This window comes from Miniopterus natalensis, chromosome X (assembly GCF_054644295.1).
Source record: "Miniopterus natalensis isolate mMinNat1 chromosome X, mMinNat1.hap1, whole genome shotgun sequence".
NCBI lineage: Eukaryota > Metazoa > Chordata > Mammalia > Chiroptera > Miniopteridae > Miniopterus > Miniopterus natalensis.
The window spans coordinates 92,072,810-92,096,375 of NC_142103.1; the positions used below are offsets into that span (position 1 = coordinate 92,072,810).

General features: G+C 44.9%; 2 protein-coding genes across 2 annotated transcripts; both read right to left on the reverse strand.

The window, feature by feature from the left end:
* Positions 1 to 5,800: 5,800 nt before the first annotated feature.
* Positions 5,801 to 8,416, reverse strand: LOC107534259 (melanoma-associated antigen B5-like). Its single transcript, XM_016209283.2, has 2 exons — positions 8,353 to 8,416; positions 5,801 to 6,918 (listed from the first exon to the last, which is right to left on the reverse strand). The coding sequence occupies exons 1-2, from the start codon at positions 8,414 to 8,416 to the stop codon at positions 5,801 to 5,803; spliced, it is 1,182 nt and encodes a 393-aa protein (XP_016064769.2).
* A 5,379-nt stretch (positions 8,417 to 13,795) lies between these two features.
* Positions 13,796 to 14,824, reverse strand: LOC148090619 (melanoma-associated antigen B1-like). Its single transcript, XM_087813401.1, has one exon. The coding sequence runs from the start codon at positions 14,822 to 14,824 to the stop codon at positions 13,796 to 13,798; it is 1,029 nt and encodes a 342-aa protein (XP_087669527.1).
* Between the last annotated feature and the right edge of the window lie 8,742 nt (positions 14,825 to 23,566).

A 23,566-nucleotide genomic window follows, 5' to 3' on the forward strand; every position in this document is an offset into this window, starting at 1 on the left:
GTTGTTATATTGAGGGATCCTCATCTGGCCTATGTCTGAAGAATGGTAGCCTGTTACAATGATTGAATAACTCCCAATTTTTTTGTATGGTTTAGAAGAGTTTACATGAGATGGTATCTTGTTTTTCCTATGCCTTTGGGTGTTAACAAGTACTCAAACCTGGCTGGTCTTGCAGTATTTTGATGTAGCCTTGGGTTAGAGTGTAGTTTCTCTTTGTAACATGTCCATTAGAGATTTCTGTTTCCCTGTGGACCTATTTAACCACTTATATTTTGCCTAAAGTGCTCCATTTGACTTGAATTTTCATATAGAAGGCATGATATTTAAATAAAATCTTCTTATTGTAGATATTCTCAAACATATGCGACAGTACAGAGAATAGAATAATGAACCGAGTTACCTGACATGCCTCATCAGCAACCCTCCGTTTTTATAAGAAGAACCTTGTTCATATCAAGGTTAGGTATTTGTTTGGTTATTGGCAAGCATACTCTAGAGATAACAATACGCACTTCCCCTAGGAGATATATGGTGTCTGTTTTCTCATTTGTGCTGATGTGGGCAGTCACCTTTATCCATAAGTCCATTAGAGACTGCGGAATGTTTATCCTATAATTTTACAATTCCTTTGAGTCTATGACCTGGAATTCTCCTTTTGGTAGAACTTTGTCCTTGTGCACCTTTCGTTATCTTGAGATATGGGTAATGCTTCTTTAATGTGTTCTATAATATTTGCTAATTCTCTTCTGCACCTGATTTTTTCACAATTTTATTATTCTGGTATTACTTATTTCTGCTTATTCCATGTATCTTTGTAATAGTTATAAAATTGTTATATAAATCCTCTCCATGAACTAGCTTTCACTAGTTCTTGACTCTACTGTCTTCTAATTCATTGTTTTCCATTTATCTTTATTGTTTCCTACATTTCTACTTCTTTGTGTTTTATACGCTATTCTTTCTCTAGCTTCTTGAATGTTTTGGATGTTTTAAACATTTTTCTAATAAATCTGCCTAATGTAATTAATATCCCTCTAAGCACCACTTGGGCTGTTGTTTCCAACAATAGTGCTCCAGAGCTTTATGTGTAGTGCTCACATTTTTACAAGTTGAATATATCTCTCTTAATGCTCTTATGCTCTTTTCGGGTGCGTGTGTTTGTGCATACAAGCACTGTGAAAGCAACAGTTATTTAAAGAAAGTTTCATTTCAGGTCCTTGGGGTGTTTTGCTTTGTTATATTTTTATTAAGGATTGAAGAAACTTAAACAAATATCACTGCTAGTAACAGAGTTGGCTTTTCATAAATGAAAAGAAGTTGTCACATGGAAAACTTAATTAAAATAATTGGCCGAGGACAAAATTCAGATTATCCAGGAAAACAGAAACTACTCTAAATATATAACAGTGAGAGGCGTTTCTTCATGAACTGTACTTTTCCATCAGTTTCAAGTTTATGGTGAAATTGGGCAGAAAATACAGCGTGTTTCCATATACCCTCTCAACCCCTCACCCACAGTTTCTCCTATGGTGAACATCTCCTCTTGGCATTAGTGTAGTATATTTGTTACAATGAAACAGCCACTATTGATGCATTATTTTTAACTAAAGTACCCAGCTAACATTAGTGTTCATTCTTTGTGTTGTATATTCTGTGGGTTTTGACAGACATATATGGACCTGTATCCGCCCTACTGATACACTGCACCAGAACTTCCTTGTCCTTTACTTTACTTCTTCATCTCTCCTTCTATGCCTCTGAACTCCTGATCTTTTATACTGTCTCCATAGTTTAGCCTTTTAAGAATGTCACATAGTTGAAATTATATAGCATGTAGCATTTTAGATGGGCTACTATCACTTAGTAGCAGGCATGTAGGTGTCCTCCATGTTTTTTCATGCTATGATAGGCTTTTATATTGATTGCTGAACCATATCCCATGGTACACAGGTACCCCAGTTTATTGATCCATTCATCTACCGAAGGACATGTTGGTCGTTTCCTAGTGTTGGCAATTATGAATAAAGCTGCTAAAGCATTTGTGTGCAGTCTTTTGCATGGACATAAAATTTTACTTCCATTGGGTAAACACCAAGGAGTGAAGTTGGTGCATTGTATGGTAAGGCTGTTTACTTTTGTAAGATCCTGCTAAACTGTCTTCTCATGTGACTATACCGTTCTGCACTCCTACCATCAGTGAGTGAGTTCTTGTAGCTCAGCCTCTTCTCCAGCATTTGGTCTTGTCAGTGTTTTAGATTTTAGCTATTTTAATAGATGTGCACTGATGTCTTTTTGTTTTAATTTGCAATTTCCTAATGATATATGATGTTAAACATCTTTTCATGTGCTTATTTGTAGAAAATTCCTACCATTTCTTCCTAAGGATTTGATGAAATTCATCAATGAGCCCACCTGGGAATGTTGTTTTCCGTCTTGGAAGATTTGTTAATTACTGCTTCAATTTCTTTAATACAGGCAGGTCTATTCAGATATCTGTTTTCCCTTGTGTCAGATTTGGTAGATCGTGCATTTCAAAAAAATGGCTCATTTCATATGGTTTATCATATTTTGGGCATAAGGTTGTTCATAAGATTTCTCTATTATCGTTTTAATGTCTATGGAATCATTAACTATGGCCCCCGTTTATTTCTGATAGTAGTAATTTCTGTCTTCTCTCTTGTCTTAGTTAGAATGGCTAGATTTTTATCTATTTCATTGATGTTTTCAAAGAATTGTATTTCGCTTTTACTGTTTTCCTCTATTCATATTTTATTATTATTGATTTCTGCTCTAATATTTATTATTTTGTTTCTTCTGCTTAGGATTTATTTTGGTGTTCTCTCTCTTGTTTCTTATGGTAACTCTTCAGATCATTAGATTAGATCTTTCATCTTTTCTAGTATATGCATTCAATGCTATAAATGTCTCTTCAAATATTGCTTGGTCTTTTTTTTTTCTTTTTCAGAAATGAAATGCTGGTTGAAATATAAAACAGTCTTAGGGGAAATACTGCTGTTCATTCATTATTTTTTACCTTTTGTCGAGAATGTAGATTTTTAAAAAGAAAAATTAAAAAACACTATGAGAATTACATTGCAAAGTAATATGTATATGTCATCTATAACAGAAAATCTGCAGAATCACAGTTGGTGTAACTTAGGGATTAATGAGTCATGGAAAGAGAGCCATGGCTGGAAAAGACAAAGAAATAAAAATGGTCCCTGCAGAAGAGTGAATATGATTCTTTCTGCAAAAAAAAAAAAAAAAAGGTTATGCAACAGGTTATGCCATAGGGAGAAAATAGTGAGACACTACATGAGATTATATCAACTTGAGCAAAGTGATTCATGCCTTTGTTTGGAGGGCAATATATGAATGCAAACTTTAAAACTGAAGGACATTGAGACCAGAAAATAAGTATGTGAGATGGACCTAACAACTGGGAAGATAACAGTATTTACAGAAGACAAGAATTAAGAAAGTCAAGAATTCCAGTTCTGTTGCCATGGAATTTACTTTGTGAAAGATATGTTATCTCAAGAAATTTTGTGCTGAATAAGAGCCTATAAAGGAAAACTTGATTGATTTTGCATCGTTTGCATGACAATCAATTAAGTTTAGAAGAGCAGATTGTGGACCTGGCTGTTTTGCCTCAGTGGTTAGAGCATAGGCCCTCAGACTGAAGGGTCACAGGTTGGATTAAGGTCAAGGGCATGTACCTTGGTTGCAGGCTCAGTCCCCTGTGCCAGGGCACGTGCAGGAGGACACCAATTGATGGGCCTCTCTCACATCGATATGTCTCTCTCTCTTTCTCTCCTTGTCATATGCCCTCTCTCAAACAAACTGATGGAAAAAATATCCTGGGATGAGGATTCACGAACAAACAAACAAAAGGTCCATCGTCAGTCACTACTTGGAATTAATGGCAGCAGTGAAAAATTACATATTTTTAAATAGCACAATTGCTTTATATGAGCTTGGACAGCAAACATATAAACACAACATTTTTAATACTGACAGCGGTAAATGTTATTTATCGCTGCCAATATTAGCTGCATACAGTCCTTCATATGAATATTGAATCCAATTATGTCAGGGAGAATTTGCTTCTATATATCCCTAGGTGTTGGGCTTGGACAATAAACATATAAACCACATGGCAAGATGGCTAGCAAATATTTGCCCAATATTTTTTAAATGTCAGTTAATAGTATCATTTTTATCCCAGATGATACCACCCACCTCCCTTGGAATTTGTTTGAATCCAGGAGATGTCATAGAACATGTAATATTCTCAAAGAACACTGAAAGAACAAAATGTTGTCCCAAGCTAATAAGACTAAGACAAATTTCCACATTAGAGCGCTTGTCATTTAATTTAGACGGGGAATGGCCTCCACCAGCTGGATGCACCTCAAGCTCCTAGAATTGGTGTCAAAGAACAAGTCCTTCCATCCATCCCAGTTGTCCTTCCATCAAAACCACCTCCGCTTACATTCATTACACCCTGGACAAAAGCTAGCCCTCACTCAGGTTTTGCCAGATTCACTCAAGATAACACGAGTGAAATGCCCTTTGAAGGGAGCAGGCTCTGCCTCTTCCACTTCACGTTAGAGAGTGTCAGCACAGTGGCTTCTTGGCATCTCACCTCAAGGGAATATCATCTCTCTTTCTCAAGAACTCCCTGGAGATGATGAGCGTGGCACACCTACTTTGCACATTGTGTTCAGTGCATGTGAAAAGAACGAAGGCTACCTTCCTTTCCTGACCCAGGTGGAGATTTCTCTCTGGTCTATCCAGAGTGCCAAAGTAACTTGCAGCAGCAGTTTTCTATCATAAACCGAATGTTGGTGTCCCCTTCCCCTGTCACACCAATTCCTATGTTGAAGCCCTAATCCCCAGGGAGAAGGTGTTTGGAGGTGGAGTATTTGGGAGGTAATTAGGTTTAGTTGATGTCCTGAGCATGGGGTAGCCATGATGCGATTAGTGTTCTTCTAAGAAGCACAAGATAGACTAGAACCCTCTCTACCAAGTCAGGACACAGGGAGAAGGACGCCATCTGCAAGCACAGAAGGAAGCTCTCACCAGGAACTGAATCCATGGCACATTGATTGTGGGTATCCCAGGCTCCAGAACTGTGAAAAATGTTGTTTAAGCCACCCAGCCTGTGGTATTTCGTTACAGCAGCGGGAGCAGACTAACATGCGCTTTGCCTCGAACCCCTCAAGCATACCATTGGAGGGCCTGGCCTCTACTCACCATTTCCGCAACCCCCACTGACCCAACACACAGCGTAAATGCAAATTCCATCCCGCTCAGGCATTACAGTTTCCCACAGTCCCCAAACTGCCTTGCTCAGGACATTTCTACTTAACTGCTCTCATGAGGAACACCCTCTTCCTCACCCATTACTGTTACTTTACCTCTAGTTCCTAATGGGTGCTTGGACAGCTCACTCATTTGAGTGCAACTTGCAAGCGATAAAATTATATGAGTAGGAGCTGAATTTCCTTTAGCATCCCAGTACTAACACTGAGACTTCCCAGCAGCAGATAACTCAGTGTGGGGCAGATAAAACAACCAGCAAACACAAGATCTAATTTATTAAGATTTTATTTCTCCTACTTCTTGAATGAACTAACAACATCAAAGTTTAACTCAGTTAATTGTACAACACTGGACACTAAAAGGAATGAGCAAATGTAAGAATGATCATGCTTATTTTTTTCTATTCCGTTATCCCGACAATTAGACTCTGGGATCCTTTTACATTTCCAAGAATATTATCACTCTTCTAATATTACATGTCCTGGTCTGTAGGACGAAGAGCCTTGGACTTCTCTGAGGGTGGAATGGTTTTGCTGGCCATGGCCCGGTAAAGTGCACGGATTTGTGCAGTGGTGGCAGCCCTGGCTGCTTCTGTGGCTCGGGCTCTCTCTTCCTCATCTCGCAAAGCTTCTTCATAACAGCTTGGGAAGGCACTAGGGAGGGTATCATTGATCTTTGCCCAGAACTCCAGCACTTTCATCTTGCTGGTTTCAAGATGTGCTTTTGGACCCCACATGAACTCGTAGCGTGGAGGATCACTGCCAGGCACCTGGTGGCACTCCAGGTATTTTAGCCTCACAAAATCTTGGGTGATGAGCTTCTTGGGCTCCCCAAAGACAAAGTGCTTCCTCCGAGGGTACACGTGCATCAGACGCAGATCATTCCAGATTTCTTCCTCAGGGACACGGTTGCCGTTTATGAAGATCATGCCCAGGATATGCATCAGGAGACCGGTCTTGGGTAAGCCCCTGCCAGCACGCACCCTCCCATTATTGGGCAGTTTCAGTTTGCTGACAAGGGCATAGGAGTGACGGGTTGAGTCGACTTCCTCTATATCTAATGCAAAGAAAATTTCAATTTGCTCACAGGCTGTCTTGAACATTTCAGGAAATTGGCTTTGGTAATCTTCCCCGACAATATTCAGCATGTCATCCTTCAAAATGGGCTGCCTCATTTTGTACTTGTACAGAAGGAATAGCTCCAAAGACACAGCCTTGTTTTTGAAATCATCCGCCTCTGAGAACTCACTTAAGAGAGGGGCCTCAGAGGACTCTGCCCCATCATCCTCTTGGCCCTTGGAAGCTTCATCAGATCCAGGGCAAGAAGCAGCTTCAGAAGTAGTGGTGGTGGTTGGCGCACTTGGAGGCCCCTGGGAAGAGCTACAGGACCCAGCCCCAGGCTTACCCTGACCAATACCTTCACACTGAGGAGAGGAGGGGGGAGTGGACTCCTCTTCTGCTGCTGCAGCGGCCTGGGCATTGCCACAACTCTGAGTCTCACTTCGGGCCTGGGGGCGTTTCTTGCTTTTGTGACCCCGAGGCATGATGATGCTATGGTCAGGGACAGCAGGAGATGAGGAGATGTGGACACCTGTATGGAGGAGAACGAGATGGCGTGAGCGCCTTCAGCAGCAAGATTGATTCTGCCTTGGCCTTAACCAAGGCTGCCTCTGCAGGTTTCCTTGAGGGTAGCGCTCTAGCCACCCACAGGGCTCCCATTCTCATCACACTGTTCCTTGAGAAATCTGTGGGGGCAGCTGGAGGGAACCTTAGACTGCAGCATGCCAGTCCCGCCTAGGGTGTACTGGGGTGAGAGCAGGGGTGCTGCCGGGGGGGAGTCTCCGTTGCAGGGTGTGAGGTTCTCCTCAGTTCACAATCAGAAACACCGTGTCAACTATGGGCAGGTCGTGGGCCCCCTCTAGTCTGCTGCTCTGAAATTGATACCTCAAACCAAAGCTAGCACCTCCCTGAGACCCAAAAGGAGACAGTGGAAAGGTTCCTTAGCTCCTATGCCCGTCAGGGGGCACCCAAGTGAGAGTTCTGTGGCTGCGTGGGTCCTCACTTCTTCATGGGCTGCTTGGGTCCTCACTTCTCGTGCAGGGTACTCCCCTGGTCTCCACGTAGTGCCTGGTATACCTTCCTTCTGCTGACTGGCAACTGCACCCTCACACTAAAGACCTCTTTTCTCTTACATTGGCCATACCTAGGCGAGGGTGGGTCTCAGCCTGGCAGGCCCACCCTGAGCCTTCAGGAACTGAACGCAAAGGTGGGGCTCAGCATTCCTGTTTTGTTACTCAATGGTGGGTGGTCCGTCCAATCTTTCTTTTGACTTTTAGCATAGCCTGAGACTCCTCTCTCTTTCCAGTGTTCCCGAGAACCCCCTGCCCGCCCCCCACTGCCAGGAGGATGAGTCACCCAACCTGCCCATTTTCTCCCAAGCTGACAATAGGGTTTCTCTTGTACAGCTGAGGTACCAGGCAGAGGACTCCACTTCTTAGGCAAACCAGGTGGGGGTTCCCTCAGAAATCATGGTCCAGGGGGCCCCTTAACCCCTGAAAAGACCTGGCTATCCTCCTACTGCGGAGGGAAAACTGTCCCTTTTGAATGAACTCTTTCAATCCCGCTGCCCGGCAGCCGCCATGCCCCCACCCCTACCCCCATCTCCCACCCCACCCCACCGCCCCAGGCACCAAAGGAGAAAATGAGCGCCAGCCATGATGCCTGATGTTATGGAAGCCGCAGGCATCCCAGTCCGCTGGCAGGCCGGGGACTCTTGGGCCTCACAGGGGCCCGACTCCTGCCGCACCTGGGAAGTTGCCTAAGTTGAGGCCCCTCCACTCAGACCAAGGCCCTCACACGCCTATGACCCTGTGAAGGGACTACCCACCACTGAAGCGACCCTGCTTGTACAAGCAGCCTGACAGACTCGCCCCGGCCTCTCAGGGTCCAAGGCAGCGGCAAGGCCCGTGTCACCTCACTGATGGGGGTGCACCGGCCCCTTAGGACACCCAGAGTTCCCTCCGACCTGGGTTTCCTTCAGGGCTGGCTACCCTTCCCCTCAGGTCAAGGCGGTCAGCTTCCCGATCCATGACGCATGGAGTAGGGAAGGAAGGCTCACATGCACCCGACTGCCACGCTTGGCTCCTCAGGGAGCGGCAAGCAGGTCCTTGGAAGGACTTTCTGCCTGAGTCTCCTCATCTTGACCCAGGTTAGGGCCTTCTCCATTCTCTGCTGAGCTGGGCCCGCCCACTTACAGCAAGACCCACACCTTCCTGAGACCCTGGGGGGCGGGGGGAAAGGTCACTCAGCCTGACTGCTTTGCCCAGGGCGGCCCAGGGCGCCCCAGGCCTGAGAACAGGGGCAGGGCTTTGGGGGCGGCGGCACAGGCCGGCGTGTGCCTGGGACGGGTCCCTGATTCTTCGTCCAGCCTCCTCACCTGGCCTGGAGCTAAGGCCTGGGGCTCCTCACTGGCCTGCCCTGAGGTAAAGTCTCTCACTCCCTAAGTCGAGGAGCTGGGAGGGAGCGAGCGCTCCCGTCAGGGCACCAGCGACAGGGCCGCTCAGGCCTACAGCTCGGGGGATCTCTGGCGCTGTGCAGAGACGTTGTGGGGCGCAGCGCACCCTCAGTCTCACACAGGGTTGTCAACCACACTCCTCTCAGGACCTGGGGCCCTTCCCTGGGCCACAGCCCTTAGGGCAAGGCTCACCTCTCAGAGGTGTTCCCCCAGCCAAGTCCGCCCCCGACCGGGTCTCAGAGCAGGTGAGGGGAAGTGTCCGCACACCGGCTCTAGGACTGCGTTATTCATCCGGGTCCTCACCTGGGCTCCTGTCTCTCTAATGAAAGGCTTCCTGGGAAATGCCACACCCCTGCAAACCCTTGAGAAACCTCCCTGCTCAGGTCCCACAGAGAAGAGCTCTGTGTCCCAAGAGGGGTGTGAGATGGGGAAGCTGAGGTACCAGGCAGAGGACTCCGGGCACAGGGCCGGCTCTCAGACAAAAACAAGCCCAAACAATCAGGCTAAACCTAGGCTCTTCCAGTCCTTCTCGTTAGCACCCAGACTTGGCCGTCTATGTAGCTTCTGTTCCGAAAGATGGACTTATCATAGGAAACGGGTAGAGCCAGATATATTTTGGAATAGAGAGAGGAAAAGTGAATGAAGATATGTAAGGTCTGCTTCAGGCTGGGAGAGGTGGGGCAGTGTGTGCCCTACAAGAACAGATGTATTCAGGCTAGGGGCCTAGTCTAGTTCTGTCACTTAGGGCCTTGTGACTATCAGAGTATGACAAATTCCTCATCTGCCAACTGGGTGTGATAAACCCTCTCTAGGAACACTGTGGGAACACACATCTTGGAAGCATCTGCCAAGATGACTGGCAAATACTGGGTATTTCATGAATGGCCGTTATGAATTTTCCCTGTACAGAATCACCCTACTTAGACATTTTCAAAAACCCAGGGTATGTCTGAGAAAATGCGACACTCTCAGAAAGAACACCGAATCAGCCCAAAATTCACTTTGCAATGCAAAATTGAATAGCCTTTCTCCATTAGAGCATTTATTGTTTAATATTGGTTGGGTGGGGGGTCCTTTCCTCTTACCTTTATGCAGCTCACTGTTTCTAAAATTTCTTCAAGGACCACCAGCTCATTCAATCTTTCGCGGCTGTCCTTTCATTCAAACCTCATCCATTTCCTTTTTCTGTCTTTCCACCAAAATCTAGCCCTCTCTTAGAGTTTGCCTATCTCCACTCAACATACTCTAATTAAAATGCTCTTTTTATGCACTGGGATCTGACCCTATGACCTCAAGGCAGAAAGGGCCAACATGGAGGCTCTGTGCCTCTCATCAAAAGGAGTTTACCATTATGTGTCAGAACCTCCTGGAGAGAGTGTACATAGAACACCTATTTGTGTCCTCTGTTTTCCTGCATTGAGATAACTATGGAGACACCTCTGATTCCTGCCTGTTGGAGGCTGAATTGTGCTCCCCCCCCCCCAATTCATGTTGATGCCGAAACTCCCAACACCTGAGAATGTGACTATAGTTGGAGGTAAGTTCTTTAAAGGGATGGTTAAGCTTAAAAGAGGCCATTAGTATAGGCATGATCTAAATTTATTGGGACCCTTATAAGAGTTTAGGACACATGAGGAGACAGCAGGCATGTGTTCAGTATGCCCTTCATACTAAAGTCAGAGCCAACCTGAGGCCCTTAGAGGAACTTCAGGAGCTTAGGCTCTGACCATACCAGTCCTTTGATTCTTGTAGCCAACTAAGGAATGACTTTTATGGTCTACTCACTGTTGTGCGGTGGGTGGTTCCCACAGCCCTCCTAGTATTCACCTTGGCCTCTGGAAAGCCTAGAAATCTCTGACTACTGGCCTCAGGCCATACCCCTTACACCAAGTCCCTCCCACCATTATGACACCATAGAAGGCAGTGATTATGTCACATCCTGCAAAATGTGGCCAGGTAACCCAGGGCAGCAGAAGGGGCGGGGTCCTGTGGGGCCCTCTGAATTCTGAGAGTAATGGGTTCCCGAAGTTCTCACTCAGGGTCCTCACCTTGACTCTTGAAAGGGCCTGGAACTCCTTCCAATCTTTACCTGAAGACCCTCCCCTGAGAATAAGTCCCTCACATCTGTGACACCCTTATACAGAGTCAGTCTGACTGCCCTGCCCAAGGCATCCCAGGGATGATGGCTTGGGCAGTCTCTGTGCCATCTCATGTTCCTAGTGTCTATGTTCCTCTCAGCTGTAATTCAGTGTTCTGCCCTTGTTTCCAGGCGGGGCCTGGGTTACCTCCCTGTACTGCAGACCACGGCCCTCACTTACTGAGGTGCCAGAGAGGAAATGTCGGGGGATGCACATGAGGCTCTCCTGTCTGACCCCTTCCAGGGATGACATCAGTCTTCAGGCTCCTTGGGGCCTGTGTGTTCAGGGTAGGGGTGAACCCTGCACCCTCAATCAGGAGGCCCCTGGGTCTGCTCTTTCTACCCACCGAGGGTCACCCATGTGTACCAAAGCCCCCATGTCCTTGAGAATCTAACATTAGTGAGGGAATGCTCAATCTGACACCCCTTCCTCAGCCTTCTAAGTCTGAGAGGAGGCATAAGCCAGTCTCTCTGTGGCTCCAGTTATTCTGAGGTTCTTGTCTCCCCAGTCCCTATTCATCAGAGTCCTCTTCTTACTCCTATCTGTGCTGTGAAAGGCTTCTTGGGAAATGCCTTATCCTTGGGAACTCTTGATTAGTAGCCCTACTGCGCACCTAACTGAGAATGGGTTGGTGCCAGGAATGATGTGAGATGGGGAAGCTGCAGCCACGGCAGACAGCCCAGGACAGGTGATGTGCTGCCAGAGAAAACACACTAGCCAGTCAAAGACTCTCAGCAAACTGTGCTTCTAGAAAAGGGATTTACTTCCTACGGGGCAGGGGCTGAGGCAAATGACTTTGTGAGACCCTGATCTTTCCAGGTTTCCTGATATTTCCTTTGCAGATTAGGATTTTATCGCTGAATACCATCTTTTGGTTTTTTATTCATACCTCACCTATAATTTGGTAATTATCTTGCTTGTTGCTGGGGCTCTGCTTTCCAAGTCAGTATTTGGAGCATGAAGCTATGATTTTTGACATCTGAAATACATTTTGAAAGCTGGGAGTAGGAAAAAGAATTAAGTGACATGAGCTGTACCTCGGACTTGGAGGAGTTAGTTACTCAGCATCAGCTCTAGTGGAATTCAGATCCGGGTCAAGCCCAGCTCTATCACTTACCAGCCTTGAGTATGAGACTATTTCAAGTGTTTGCTTGCAAAATGTGTCTGGTCGCCTTTCATGCAGGACCATGAATGTTCATTTCTGATGAAAGGCAAAGCAGCTGGAACAGTATTAGACAACTTTGGAGATTTAATGCATGGAAGTTATCAGTCAAGATGGTTTTGACCCCTGGATGATAACCACCTTGCCTCACAGAATTTAATTTCCATGCTATGATACAGAACATGCAACTGAATACAACACAGAAATCTGCATAAGCCGAAATGTTGCTGAGCAGGTAGGACTAAGTTGAATTCCCCCCATGGAGCATCTGTTATTTAATATGGGTGTGGGGATGTCTTCCCCAGCAAGACGCAGCACAAAGTTCATTTGTCTGAAGGACCAACAAATTCTCTCCCAGGTGCCTTTTTGTCCAAACCACCTTTCATTTTATTTGTTTCATTGCCACCGTAACTAGAGCCCTCCCTTACAGTGTGCCCAATTACACTCTGATTCTCTAATTAAAATGCCATTATTAGGGAAGGAGATTTGGCTCTCTGAGCCCCCGAAAGGAGACATTTTTCCAGTGGCTTCTTAGCATCTTACTTTAAGGGAGCATCATCCTTATTTCTCAGAAATACTCTGGACAATGTGTGCCCAAAACACTTAATTCTTGCACTGTGCTCACATGCCCTGGGACAGGTGCACAGGCCCCTTTCCAGTCTAGCTCCAGGTGGCGGTTTCTCTCTGGTTTTCCCACATCCCAAAGTAACTGATAAAATCAGTTTTCCATTCCAGGCTTCCTCTCTCAACTCTGCGACCCATCATCTAACAATCTGGCCTCTTCCCACCACTCCCTCAACTTCATCCATCCCATCATGCAGCCTCCTTGAAAATTACCTGTTCCCCACATGGCAGGACTGGAGGCTGCCAAGGTGAAACACTGCCTTGAGCACATGATGCACAATAGATTGCTCTCACCCACAGCCTCCTCTTCCCCACCTCTTCTCGTTCCATGCCATTTACTTATTTCTCACAGTGTGTGCCACCATCTTCCTTATATGACCAGTGCTGCTGCTCGACGCTCAATTTTATGGGCAGTGACTATCAGTCTTCTTATTCTTACCACCACTAGTACTATGAGACGGTTCCCAAGAGCAGACGGTCAATTAAAGCTGGAGGGGGAAAAAAGACAGGAGCAGGAATTCAAATTTTTAACAATTTAATTTCTCAAATGCAAATCCAGGTGTATGTTATTGAACTCACAGGAAAAGAACCAAGAGAACAGGGCAAACACAGAATGCACCGACCTCTACATTTGTGTCTCTATTTTGGTATCCCAATATTTTCCTGTATGCTTTTTCCCATTTCTAGGAAAAATCCTATTTCTGTGCCATGTTACCTTGCACTGCAGCAAAAAGAACATATTGAAGGCTGTTCAATCGGCTTGTAAAAAGCAAAACTCTTAAACTTAAACCTCAACAGCAATAAATGTGATAGCCATGACATTACTAAACTTAGATTCTGAAGCAAACAAACTTTCACTTAGAAGAACAACATTTGAAAGTATATATAATCCTAAAACTAACTCATTTGCAGAAGAAAACGAAACCCAATAGCATAAACGTTTTGTTCCCTAAAGAGCCCGCTACTCTCTATATTTCCAAGGTTGACTGCTCTCTTTAAACGCAAAGAGAAAAGCCTGGCCCAGACCTCACTAGACATGGGAGGAGCTACAGGACTTGGCCCTGGAAGAGGTAGTAGCCTTGGTAAAAGGGCCAACCATGACTGCGGCTCTCAGCCATGCTTTATCTTCCTCATCTGTCAGGGCCTCCTGATACAGGCTTGGGAAGGCACTGGGGGCCTTATTATTGAGCTTGGCCAGAACCTCCAGCACTTTCATCTTGCTGGTCTCAGCATGGGCTTTTGGCCCCCACAGGAACACATAGCTTGGAGGTTGACTGTCGGGCATCTGGTGGCACACCAGTTGCTTCTGCTGAACCAGATCATTGGTGATGAATGTCCTGGGCTCTCCCAAGATGGGATGGTTCTTCCCGGGGTAGATCCCCAACGCATCGAGGAATTTCCAGATCTCCTCTTCAGTGGCACGGTTGCCCTTCATGAAGATCACTCCCAGGAGCAGCATCACGAACCCGGTCTTGGGCAAGACCTCATCACTGCTCAGGTCTCCCTCAATCGGGAGGCCCAGCTTGTTGAAAAAGGCATAGACGTGACTGTTGGTGTTGACTTCCTTGAGCTCCAGGCCAAAGACCAGCTCCAAGTGATGAGAGGCTCTCCTGAGGATCTCCGGGAAGTGCTCCTTGTGCCTCCTGTTGACAAACTTCAGCAATGCGTTGTGAGTGATGGGCTCCTTCCGGTTCAGCTTCTGCAGCAGGTACTGCATCAACTTGCTCACCTGCCTGGGTATAGGATCTCTGCGAGCCCTCAGAGTGGCGAGTGCTGCCTGAGAGGCGCTTACACTTTTCTTATCTTGGCTCGTGCCGCTGGCATCAGATGTTGGGCCTGAGGCACCTGCTTCAAGAGAGCTAGTGGCTGAGGCTCCCTGAGGCTCCTGGGATGGGTCAGGTGCAGGGGAGCTGGGAGGTGAACCCTCGGGAAGAGGGCAGGGGAGGGACCCCTCTACCTCTGCTGCAGTGGCCTGAGCACCCTTGAGACTCTGAGTCTCACTCCGGGCCTTCTGGCATTTCTCACAGACGTGGTGCTTACTCTTCTGCCGCCGAGGCATGATGGCACTGGTCAGGGACAGCAGGCACCAGTGTGGCAAGAGAGTAGGTGATGCTGGCACCTGGAGGAGGGAGAACGAGATGGCTTGTGCACTCTCAGCCGGGAGAGTGCACCTTGCCTTTAACCAAAGCCATCTCTGCAGGGTCTGAGGGCAGTGTCCAGAACCCACAGCGCTCCTGTTCTGATCATACTCTGCCCTGTCAACCCTGAAGTGGAAGTTAAAGTGTACCTTAGGCTGAGAGCTGTAGAGTCCTACCTGGGTGTTCCCTGGGTAACTGCAGGGGCTGGGGGGGGGAGGGGGGGGCGCAGTATACTGTGTCTTCGGTTTTGGGAGTGGCATCAGTTCACATACAGGATCATCAAGTCAATTATTGGCATGACCTGGGTCCCCACTCCCTGCTCTTGCTCTGAAGGTGACGCTCCAAATTTCCCTGCCTCGAGTACAAATTGAGATGCTGCTTCTGGCAGGGGCACCCAGCACTGGATCTCTCTGGAGCCCTCCCTGTCCTGGACTTTTTAGGTCCTCAGCTCTCATTCAGACACCTCACCTGGTCTCCAAGTAGGGCCTCAAGCCCCCCTTTCTGCTGTTGGCTTTCCCTTCATCACCTGTCCATTTCAGGGTGTGTCCTCCCTCAGTTTCCCTGCTTGGCACTGCTAGAGCCAGGGTCTCCTCTGTGTCGTTGTTTGTGGCCTATCACACTGAGGTCAGCACCCACCCGATATCCAGAGGAGGAATTGACTTTGGCGTTGTCTAGCTGCATTTGCCTGTTTCCTACCAGAGGAGTGATGTACCAATCAAATGGAGGGCCCCTTGGGAAAGCTGACACAAGGTGTGACCTCAGTGCTGCTTGACCCCCTACATGTGTATCTGCCGTTACTCCCTCTGCTGTGTTGCGATCTCAGTTCTGAGGGGAAAGCCGTCCCCTCCCTGATCCTTGAGCATAAATTAAGGGGCACTTCTGCCTGACTCATGCCTGGGTCTCCTTGAATGGCAGTAGTTGGGGATGCTGAGGTGTCCTCCATGTTATGGGGTCACTGTTCCCCACAGTGATCATGCCCCTCACCCCGAGTCTGCCCATCACTTGGACATCCTCCCTCTGCTGACCTGCTGCCAGCCCCTCACATCAAGAACTCATTTCCTCCACTCTCCCGAGGACAAAAGGAGGAAGCACGTTGGTCTTTAAACTTGCCCACACCTTCCAAGGCCAATGTCAGGACAAGGGCTATGCATGACCCGGTTCTGGGATGTGGGGTGCCCTCCTTACTAACCAGGGTCTCCTCTTTCCCTCTAGAGGACCTGTTCTGGGGTGTGGGGTGCCCTCCTGACCACGGTCCCCCCTTTCCCTCTAGAGGACCCATTTTGGAGAGTGGGGTGCACTCTTTACTCACCAGGGTCTCATCTTTCCCTTTAGAGGACACGTTCTGGATTGTGTGGTGCCCCCCTATTCACCAGGGTCTCCTCTTTCCCTTTAGAGATCCCATTCTGGATTGTGGGGTGCCCTCCTTACTGACCAGGGTCTCCTCTTTCCCATTAGAGGACCTGTTCTGGGGTGTGGGTTGCTCTCCTTACTGATGAGGGTCTCCTCTTTCCCTCTAGAGGACCTGTTCTGGGGTGTGGGGTGCCCTCCTTACTGACCAGCGTTTTGTGTTTCCCTCTAGAGGACCTGTTTTGGGATTTGGAGTGCCCTCTTTCCTCACCAGAGTCTCCTCTTTCCCTTTAGAGAACCCATTCTGGATTGTGGGGTGCCCTCTTTCCTCACCAGGGTCTCCTCTTTCCCGTTAGAGGACCCGTTCTGGATTGTGGGGTGCCCTCCTTACTCATCACGGTCTCCTCTTTGCCTGTAGAAGACCCGTTCTGAGGTGTGGAGTGCCCTTCTTACTCACCAGCATCTCCTCTTTCCCTCTAGAGGACCCATTCTGAGGTGTTTGGTGTGCTCTTCACTGACCAGGGTCTCCTCTTTCCCTCTAGAGGACCCGTCCTGGGGTGTGGGGTGCCCTCCTTACTGACCAGGGTCCGCTCTTGCCCTCTAGAGGGCCCGTTTTGAGGTGTGGGTTGCCTCCTTACTCACCAGGGTTTCGTCTTCCCCTCTAGAGGACCTGTTCTGGGGTTTGGGGTAGACTCTTTCCTCACCAGGGTCTCCTCTTTCCCTCTAAAGTACCTTTTCTGGGTTGTGGGGTGCCCCCTTTACTCACCAGGGTCGTCCCCGCTTTCCCTCTAGGGGGCCTGGGATTTCTCTGTGGGCAGGGGCTGAGCCAGAGCCCAGCCCCCTCAGGCTCTTGCCTTTATTCCCTGAGATCCCGACACCCCAGGGGTGGGAAGGTACAGGGGGAGTGAGGGCACTTTAGGCCTCAACGCCATTTTGGCGCCTCCAGGGCAGAGAGCAGGGCCGGGGTGGGGCAAGGCCTGTGAGGCCGCCTCTTTTCAGGGGAAGTGGGGTTACAGTTGTCGGGGAAGTGTCCCCGCCATCCACTCAGGACAACTCGCACCTTGACACTGACAAGACGTGGGGCTCCTCCCTCTGCTCAGCCTGGACAGCAGCGGTCAGAAAAGGCCTCGCCCCCCGCAGCGCCCTTCAGAGGAAGTTAGGCGGGGCCACTTCCTGTCATGCGTGTTGGCCCACCCGGAATAGGCGGGGTCTCACAGGACTCGCACACGAGCCCCCCTTCACGGGCCCTTGGCAGGTGCTGCGCCTTCTCCCGCTGCTGTGCTGAGTCGTCCGGCCTCAGACCAAGGCTCTCATTTCCCTCAGAACCCCAGGAGGAAGTCTTTGGGCGCCTGAGCTTAGCAGCCACGCCTGGGGCCTCCCAAGGCTGACATTAATGGGGTCCCCTCCCCCCGCTCAATCCTCTCTGTGTGCCTTCCTTCACTCCTTGTGCAGCTGAGTTACCTCCTCTCTGCTGACCTGAGGCCAACCCCTCCCATGAATGACCTCAACTCCCTGAGACTCCTGATCCTGGTGCAGGTACATCTCATGTGGCCACTCCTGGCTGAGGCCTCCCACAGATGTCTGCAGGGCGTGAGGATCCAATGGGTTCCATCGTGCTGGGGGAGGCAACTTGCCTTACTTCTAGCAGGCCCTGGAGTCCTCCTTTTCCAAAAGAAAGGCTTCCTTTCCTGACAAAGATCCTCAAGAACCCTGGGCAAGGGGGAGTGCTCCTTAGCCTCACAGCTCAGCCTGGGACCTCTCTTGGCTGACATCAGTATCATTGCTCAAGTTTTCTAAAATCAATTTTTTTCTTTATGTTCAAGTACTCTTTTTCTTGCTATTCGATTTCAACATTTTTATATTTTTAACAAAGTTATTTATATGAGGTATAAAATGTGATATTTTGATATACGAATACTTTTGAGATGATTACTGCAATCCATTATTTAGCATATCACCTGCCATAGTTACCATTTTTTTGTGTGTTATCAGAAATCCTGCCATTGTCAACAATTTGAATGAACCTAGGGTGATATTGTGCTACGTTAAATAAGCCAGTACAGAGAGGCAAATATCACATGATCTCTTATATGTGGAATCTAAAAAAAAATTCAAATTTATAGTAACAGAATATTTGTTACCAGAGGCTGTGGGTGGGAGAAGGTAGCTGAAGTAAATGGGGAGATATTCATCAAAGGACACAAACTTTCTTTTAGAATATGAATAAACCTGAAAACATACTGCACACCATGGTGACAGTGGTTAATAATAAAGTATTATATACTTGAAACTTGCTAAAACAGTAGATCTCAAGTATTCTCTTTATTCTATTTTCATTCAGGTCCTATATTTTATTAAGAGGGGCATTTTAAAAAGCCTGGTCCTCACCAACAAAAGAAGTTTCAAATGGTCATTAAGACCATCTTCGTACTCATATTACCTCAACAGGGCCTGGACTTTGGTGCTGTCCTGATATTACCCCAATGGTCCTGGTAGGTGGGCTCTGAGGTGCTGCCTCAGGTTCCTTTAGTGAAGTAGTAAAAATTAACTGGTCCAGGGCACATTGGAAGAATCAAAGGCATAACTTTAAAACCTTTCCTCCAGCCAATCCTGTCTTCTACAGACCTGTCTCAAGTTCAGAACACCTCCCAAACTGTCCCCATACAAGTACTAGTTCAATACACACTTAGTGTCCCTCAGGGGTTTCTCATTAACTTTTTACTGTTATTATTGATATTTTGTTTATTCCTTCTTTAGTTTTTCCACAGTGGTTGATTTTGGGCACAGGAAACAGCAGGGAAACAGGAGCCTAAGTTTGTTTGTCATCTTGGAAGCTATGGGTAAAGCACTAAATCTGTAAATAATTTAGGAATTGAGCCTGGCCGGGAGTGGCTCAGCAGTTGAGTGTCAGCCTATGATCCAGGTGATCAGAGTTTGATTCCTGGTCAGGGTACATTGCCCGGGTTGTGGGCTCGATCCCCACTTGGGGGTGTGCAGGAGGCAGCTGATCAGTGACCCTCTCATCATCGATGTTTCTATCTCTCTCTCTCCCTCTCCTTCCTTTCCTCTCTCTGAAATCAATAAAGATATATTTTTAAAAAAATAAAAATAAAGATATATTTAAAAAAAGAATTGATCTCTTTGCAATATTGTTTCCCTAAATAAACATATTATATTTATCTATTTGTGACTTTTTTCCCCTCTAACTCTATCAGTAATTTTTTTGTTTTTGTTAATCCTCACCCAAGAATATATTTTCCATTGATTTTTAGAGAGAGTAGAGAAGAGGGAGCGAGGGGGGGGAGAGAGAGAGAGAGAGAGAGAGAAACATGGATGTGAGAGAGACACGTCAATTGATTGCTTCCTGCATGCACCCTGACCAGAGCCAAGGATTGAACCTGCAGTGCAAGTACGTGTCCTTGACCAGGAATTGAACTCACAACCTTTCAGTGTGTGGGCCGACGCTCTAATTACTAAGCAACACCAGCCAGGGCTATCAGTAAATTTTTATAGTTGCTTTCATAAATATCTTGTAGAACTTTGTAAGGTTTTGTTTTAGGTACATTTTAGATATTGTTGCAGTTTTGACTTGTATATTATCCATTACATGTTTGAATTGGTTATTGATTATGTGTGACCAGGCTTCTGATTTTGCTACAGTGATTTTCTATATACTAGCTTTTTTTATGTTCTTTATATATTTGAATATTGTGTTTCCTTTTACTTTAGATATTTTCATTATAGGAGCATATTGGTACTATTATTATCTGTATCTTTTCATTATTCATACCTCTTATTTATTATTCTTGTGCATGACTGTGTCCTGCTTTACATTCACATCTAGATCTTTTGCACCATACCTCTGTGTGTTTTTCCCAACTTTATTGAGAATGGTTCTAATATGTCACATTTATGTATATTTGTTGATAATTTCCCAATATGTAAATTCTATTCTTCTAAGTTTGCTAAAAGTTATTATCATGAATTTGTGTTGAATTTTTATCAAAAACTTTATCTTTGTTCCTACACATGATCAAACGCTTTTCTCTCCCATCTGTTGGTGTAGAGAATTCTGATTAGTTTTTTCTAATGTGATATCATCTTTGCATTCCTTTGACAAAGCCTATTTCTTTATTAATTCACCATTATATTGCATACACTATGAAGATATTTGTCTCTATATGAGTGAGCTTGGCTCACATGTTCTATTTTCAGGGTATCCTTATCTGGTCTTTGTATCAAGGTTAGCTTGCCTTTTAGAATGGATGAGTCATTTCCCATTTTTTTTTGTAGGGTTTGGAAGAACTTATATAAAATTTTGATTTGTTTCTCCTTCACCCCCAAACTTGGCTGTTCGTGAACATTTTGAAGGTGCCTCGGATTTTAACTATTACTTTAGTTTGTATTGTTATATTAAGTTTTCTATTTCTCTCTCAACTTATTTAATCTTTTATATTTTGCTGAAAATATTCCAATTCAATTGGATTTTTAAATTTAAAGGCATGCTACTTATAATAAAATCATGTTATCATTGAAATTCTCAAACATATACAACAGTATGTAGAATAATGAACCGAACATAACTGGCACTCAGCATCAACAATCCTCAATAGTAATAGGAAGAAGCTTGACCAAATGAAGTTTTATATGTCTATTTGTTTATTGGTAACACTAATCCAGAGGTGACACTGTGCACTTCCATTAGGAAATATGTGATGTCTGCTATCTTCTTTGTGGTGATGTTGGAAGTCACTGAGGATCATAGTCTTCATCCATTAACCCATTAAGGGGCTGCAGAATGGTAATTTTATCATTCCTTTATGTTTATTAGCTAAAAATAATTCTCTAGGTTGGACCTTTTCTTTACCCACCATTTATTATCTTGATACAATGTTAAAGTATTTATAGTGTTCCCTTATAGCCTTTAAATCTCTTCTGCAGGTATATTTGTAGAAATTTTCTTAACTGATATCACTTCTTTCTTTTGTTGTTGGTAATACCTACAGAAAGTGTTATTTTCTGTTGTTTAAAAACTGGCTTTCATTAGTGGGCTTTATGGTCTTCTAACTCATCATTTCTGAATTTATGTTCATTATTTCCTACCTTGTAATTATTAGGGTGTAGTATGCTATTGTTTATGCGGCTCTTGAATCAGTTAGGTATTTAAAATATTTCTTTTCCTGATAAATCGATTTAAGGCTAAAATATCTCAGTACCACTTGGGCTGTTTCCCACAGGTAATACTGTAGAGCTTTATGTGTACTGCTCAAAAAATTTTTAAGTTGAATAAATATTTCCCTTATACTCTTAAAATGTGTGTGTGTGTGTGTGTGTGCATGTGTGTTCAGGGGTGGGGAACATACAGCCCGTGGTCCATATATGGCCCGTGAAATCATTTGGCCTCTCCTTGCCAAGGCAACTACAGGGGGTCTCAAAATTCAATAAATCTAGGAGCTTTATTCATAGCTAATTTTTAAGTTGATAATTTTGTATGCCTCTCAAATGATGTTATAAATATCCAAATGGCCCATGGCAGAAAAAAGGTTCCCCCCCCGGGACACACACACACACACACACACACACACACACACACACACGTGATAGAGTTAAGTTTTTCCTAGGAATGAAAGGAGGATTTCACATGAAAAAAGCAGTCAATATAATTGGCCAACCGTAATAGTCAGGGATTATCTAGAAAACAGTATTTACTCTAAACGTATAACTTAGAGAATTTAGTGCAGAAATTGGTTATTCTAGAAGCCAATAGGAAGAGTTGAGCAAAACGATACTTAGCAACTCAAGGAAGGTACTCCCATGGGTGGGCTGGAGGACTTTGGAGCCACAGAGATAAGGTAGCTCTTGAAGGAGACGCCACCTGCTCCAGAGAGGAAATTTCTGAGCACTTCCCGTCTTCTTGAGCTCTAATTCCCACCTGTTGCCTCTTCCTCTCTTAACTGATATGGCATCCAGGTGTTGGAGAGCACAGAGCATAAGAAATGGGAGTCAGGCATATGATAGCAGAAAGAAGAGCAGGGAAAGCACGAGGAATCGATCTGGGATAAACACGTCCAGGGCTGCATATCTCATGGTCAGATTAAATGAAAAAATAATTATATCTAAATTAATGCAGGATAGTATTTTATGAAATTTATCATTCATTCATGATAAAAGAATATATGTTACTAGAAATGTAAAGGATACAGTATCTACAAAAATAACAACTAAAAATAAATTCTTAAATCAACAAAAGTATTTTTAAAAGTCCATGAGTAAAAGATCAATATGTAAACATGCACTTTGTTTCTGCAGCAACAGACAGTATCAACATGAAATTAATAAAATATAACTTCTAAATTATAATACAAAGTACCTGGTGCCTACTATTATATTTATATTTACACATAAAGTATATAATAAAAAAGTAAACATATATAGCTATTATGTAGAGAAATTAATGAAAACCTAAGAGAATAGAGAATTATCATATGTTCATGAAGAAGAGTTCTCAATATTGCAAATATGTTAATTATCCCCAAATTTAATCTACAGTGTATGTTAATACCCAATTCCCCCAAAAGAAAGTCAATAGGATTTGCATATGAAACTTGACAAGCTGATTCTAAACTTTAAATATACTTGCAAATGGCAAAGTATAGTCAATATATTCTTGATAAAGAAAAAGAATGAGGACTTGCTCTATCAGATATTAACATTTATTTTTTTAAACTATAGTAATTAAAAATTTGTGATATCTTTGTTGATATAAGCCAACAGACTGATAGAACTGAATAAGTGTTCCCAAACACCCACCTACACATGGACATATCTGTCTATATTAAAGGGCGAGATATCTTTCTATCTTTGCAGTCTTTTCAGCAGAGAGGTGTCACATTCTGGTTTAATGCTTATTAAATAATAAAACTGTTTTCTATTTTGTAGAGAGACATATCTGAGTTGGAAGGAGAGTCTGTTTCTAATTAATTACCCCAAGAAATCTGGCAATGAAGACACCTGAAAATTCCTGAATAGAGTTTATGAATAAGCAGAAGTTATGTGGACACATAACAGTCAGGTAAGAGCGCTTAAATTATACTGTATAGTCTCCCTTCTAGCCCTCTGCCCATTTGGGACATTTGTCAGAAGAACTAACCTCTTCAAATTCAAGATTTTACTATTAAAAAAAATAGTAAAATGGGCTCTAAAATCCCATAAGATCACCATTAGCTTTGATGATGAAAAAATATGGGAAGCTGTAATGTTGCCTGCAGTTCTTTCTCTTTAACAGGTACCACTATCTCTCTATCACATTAGGAATA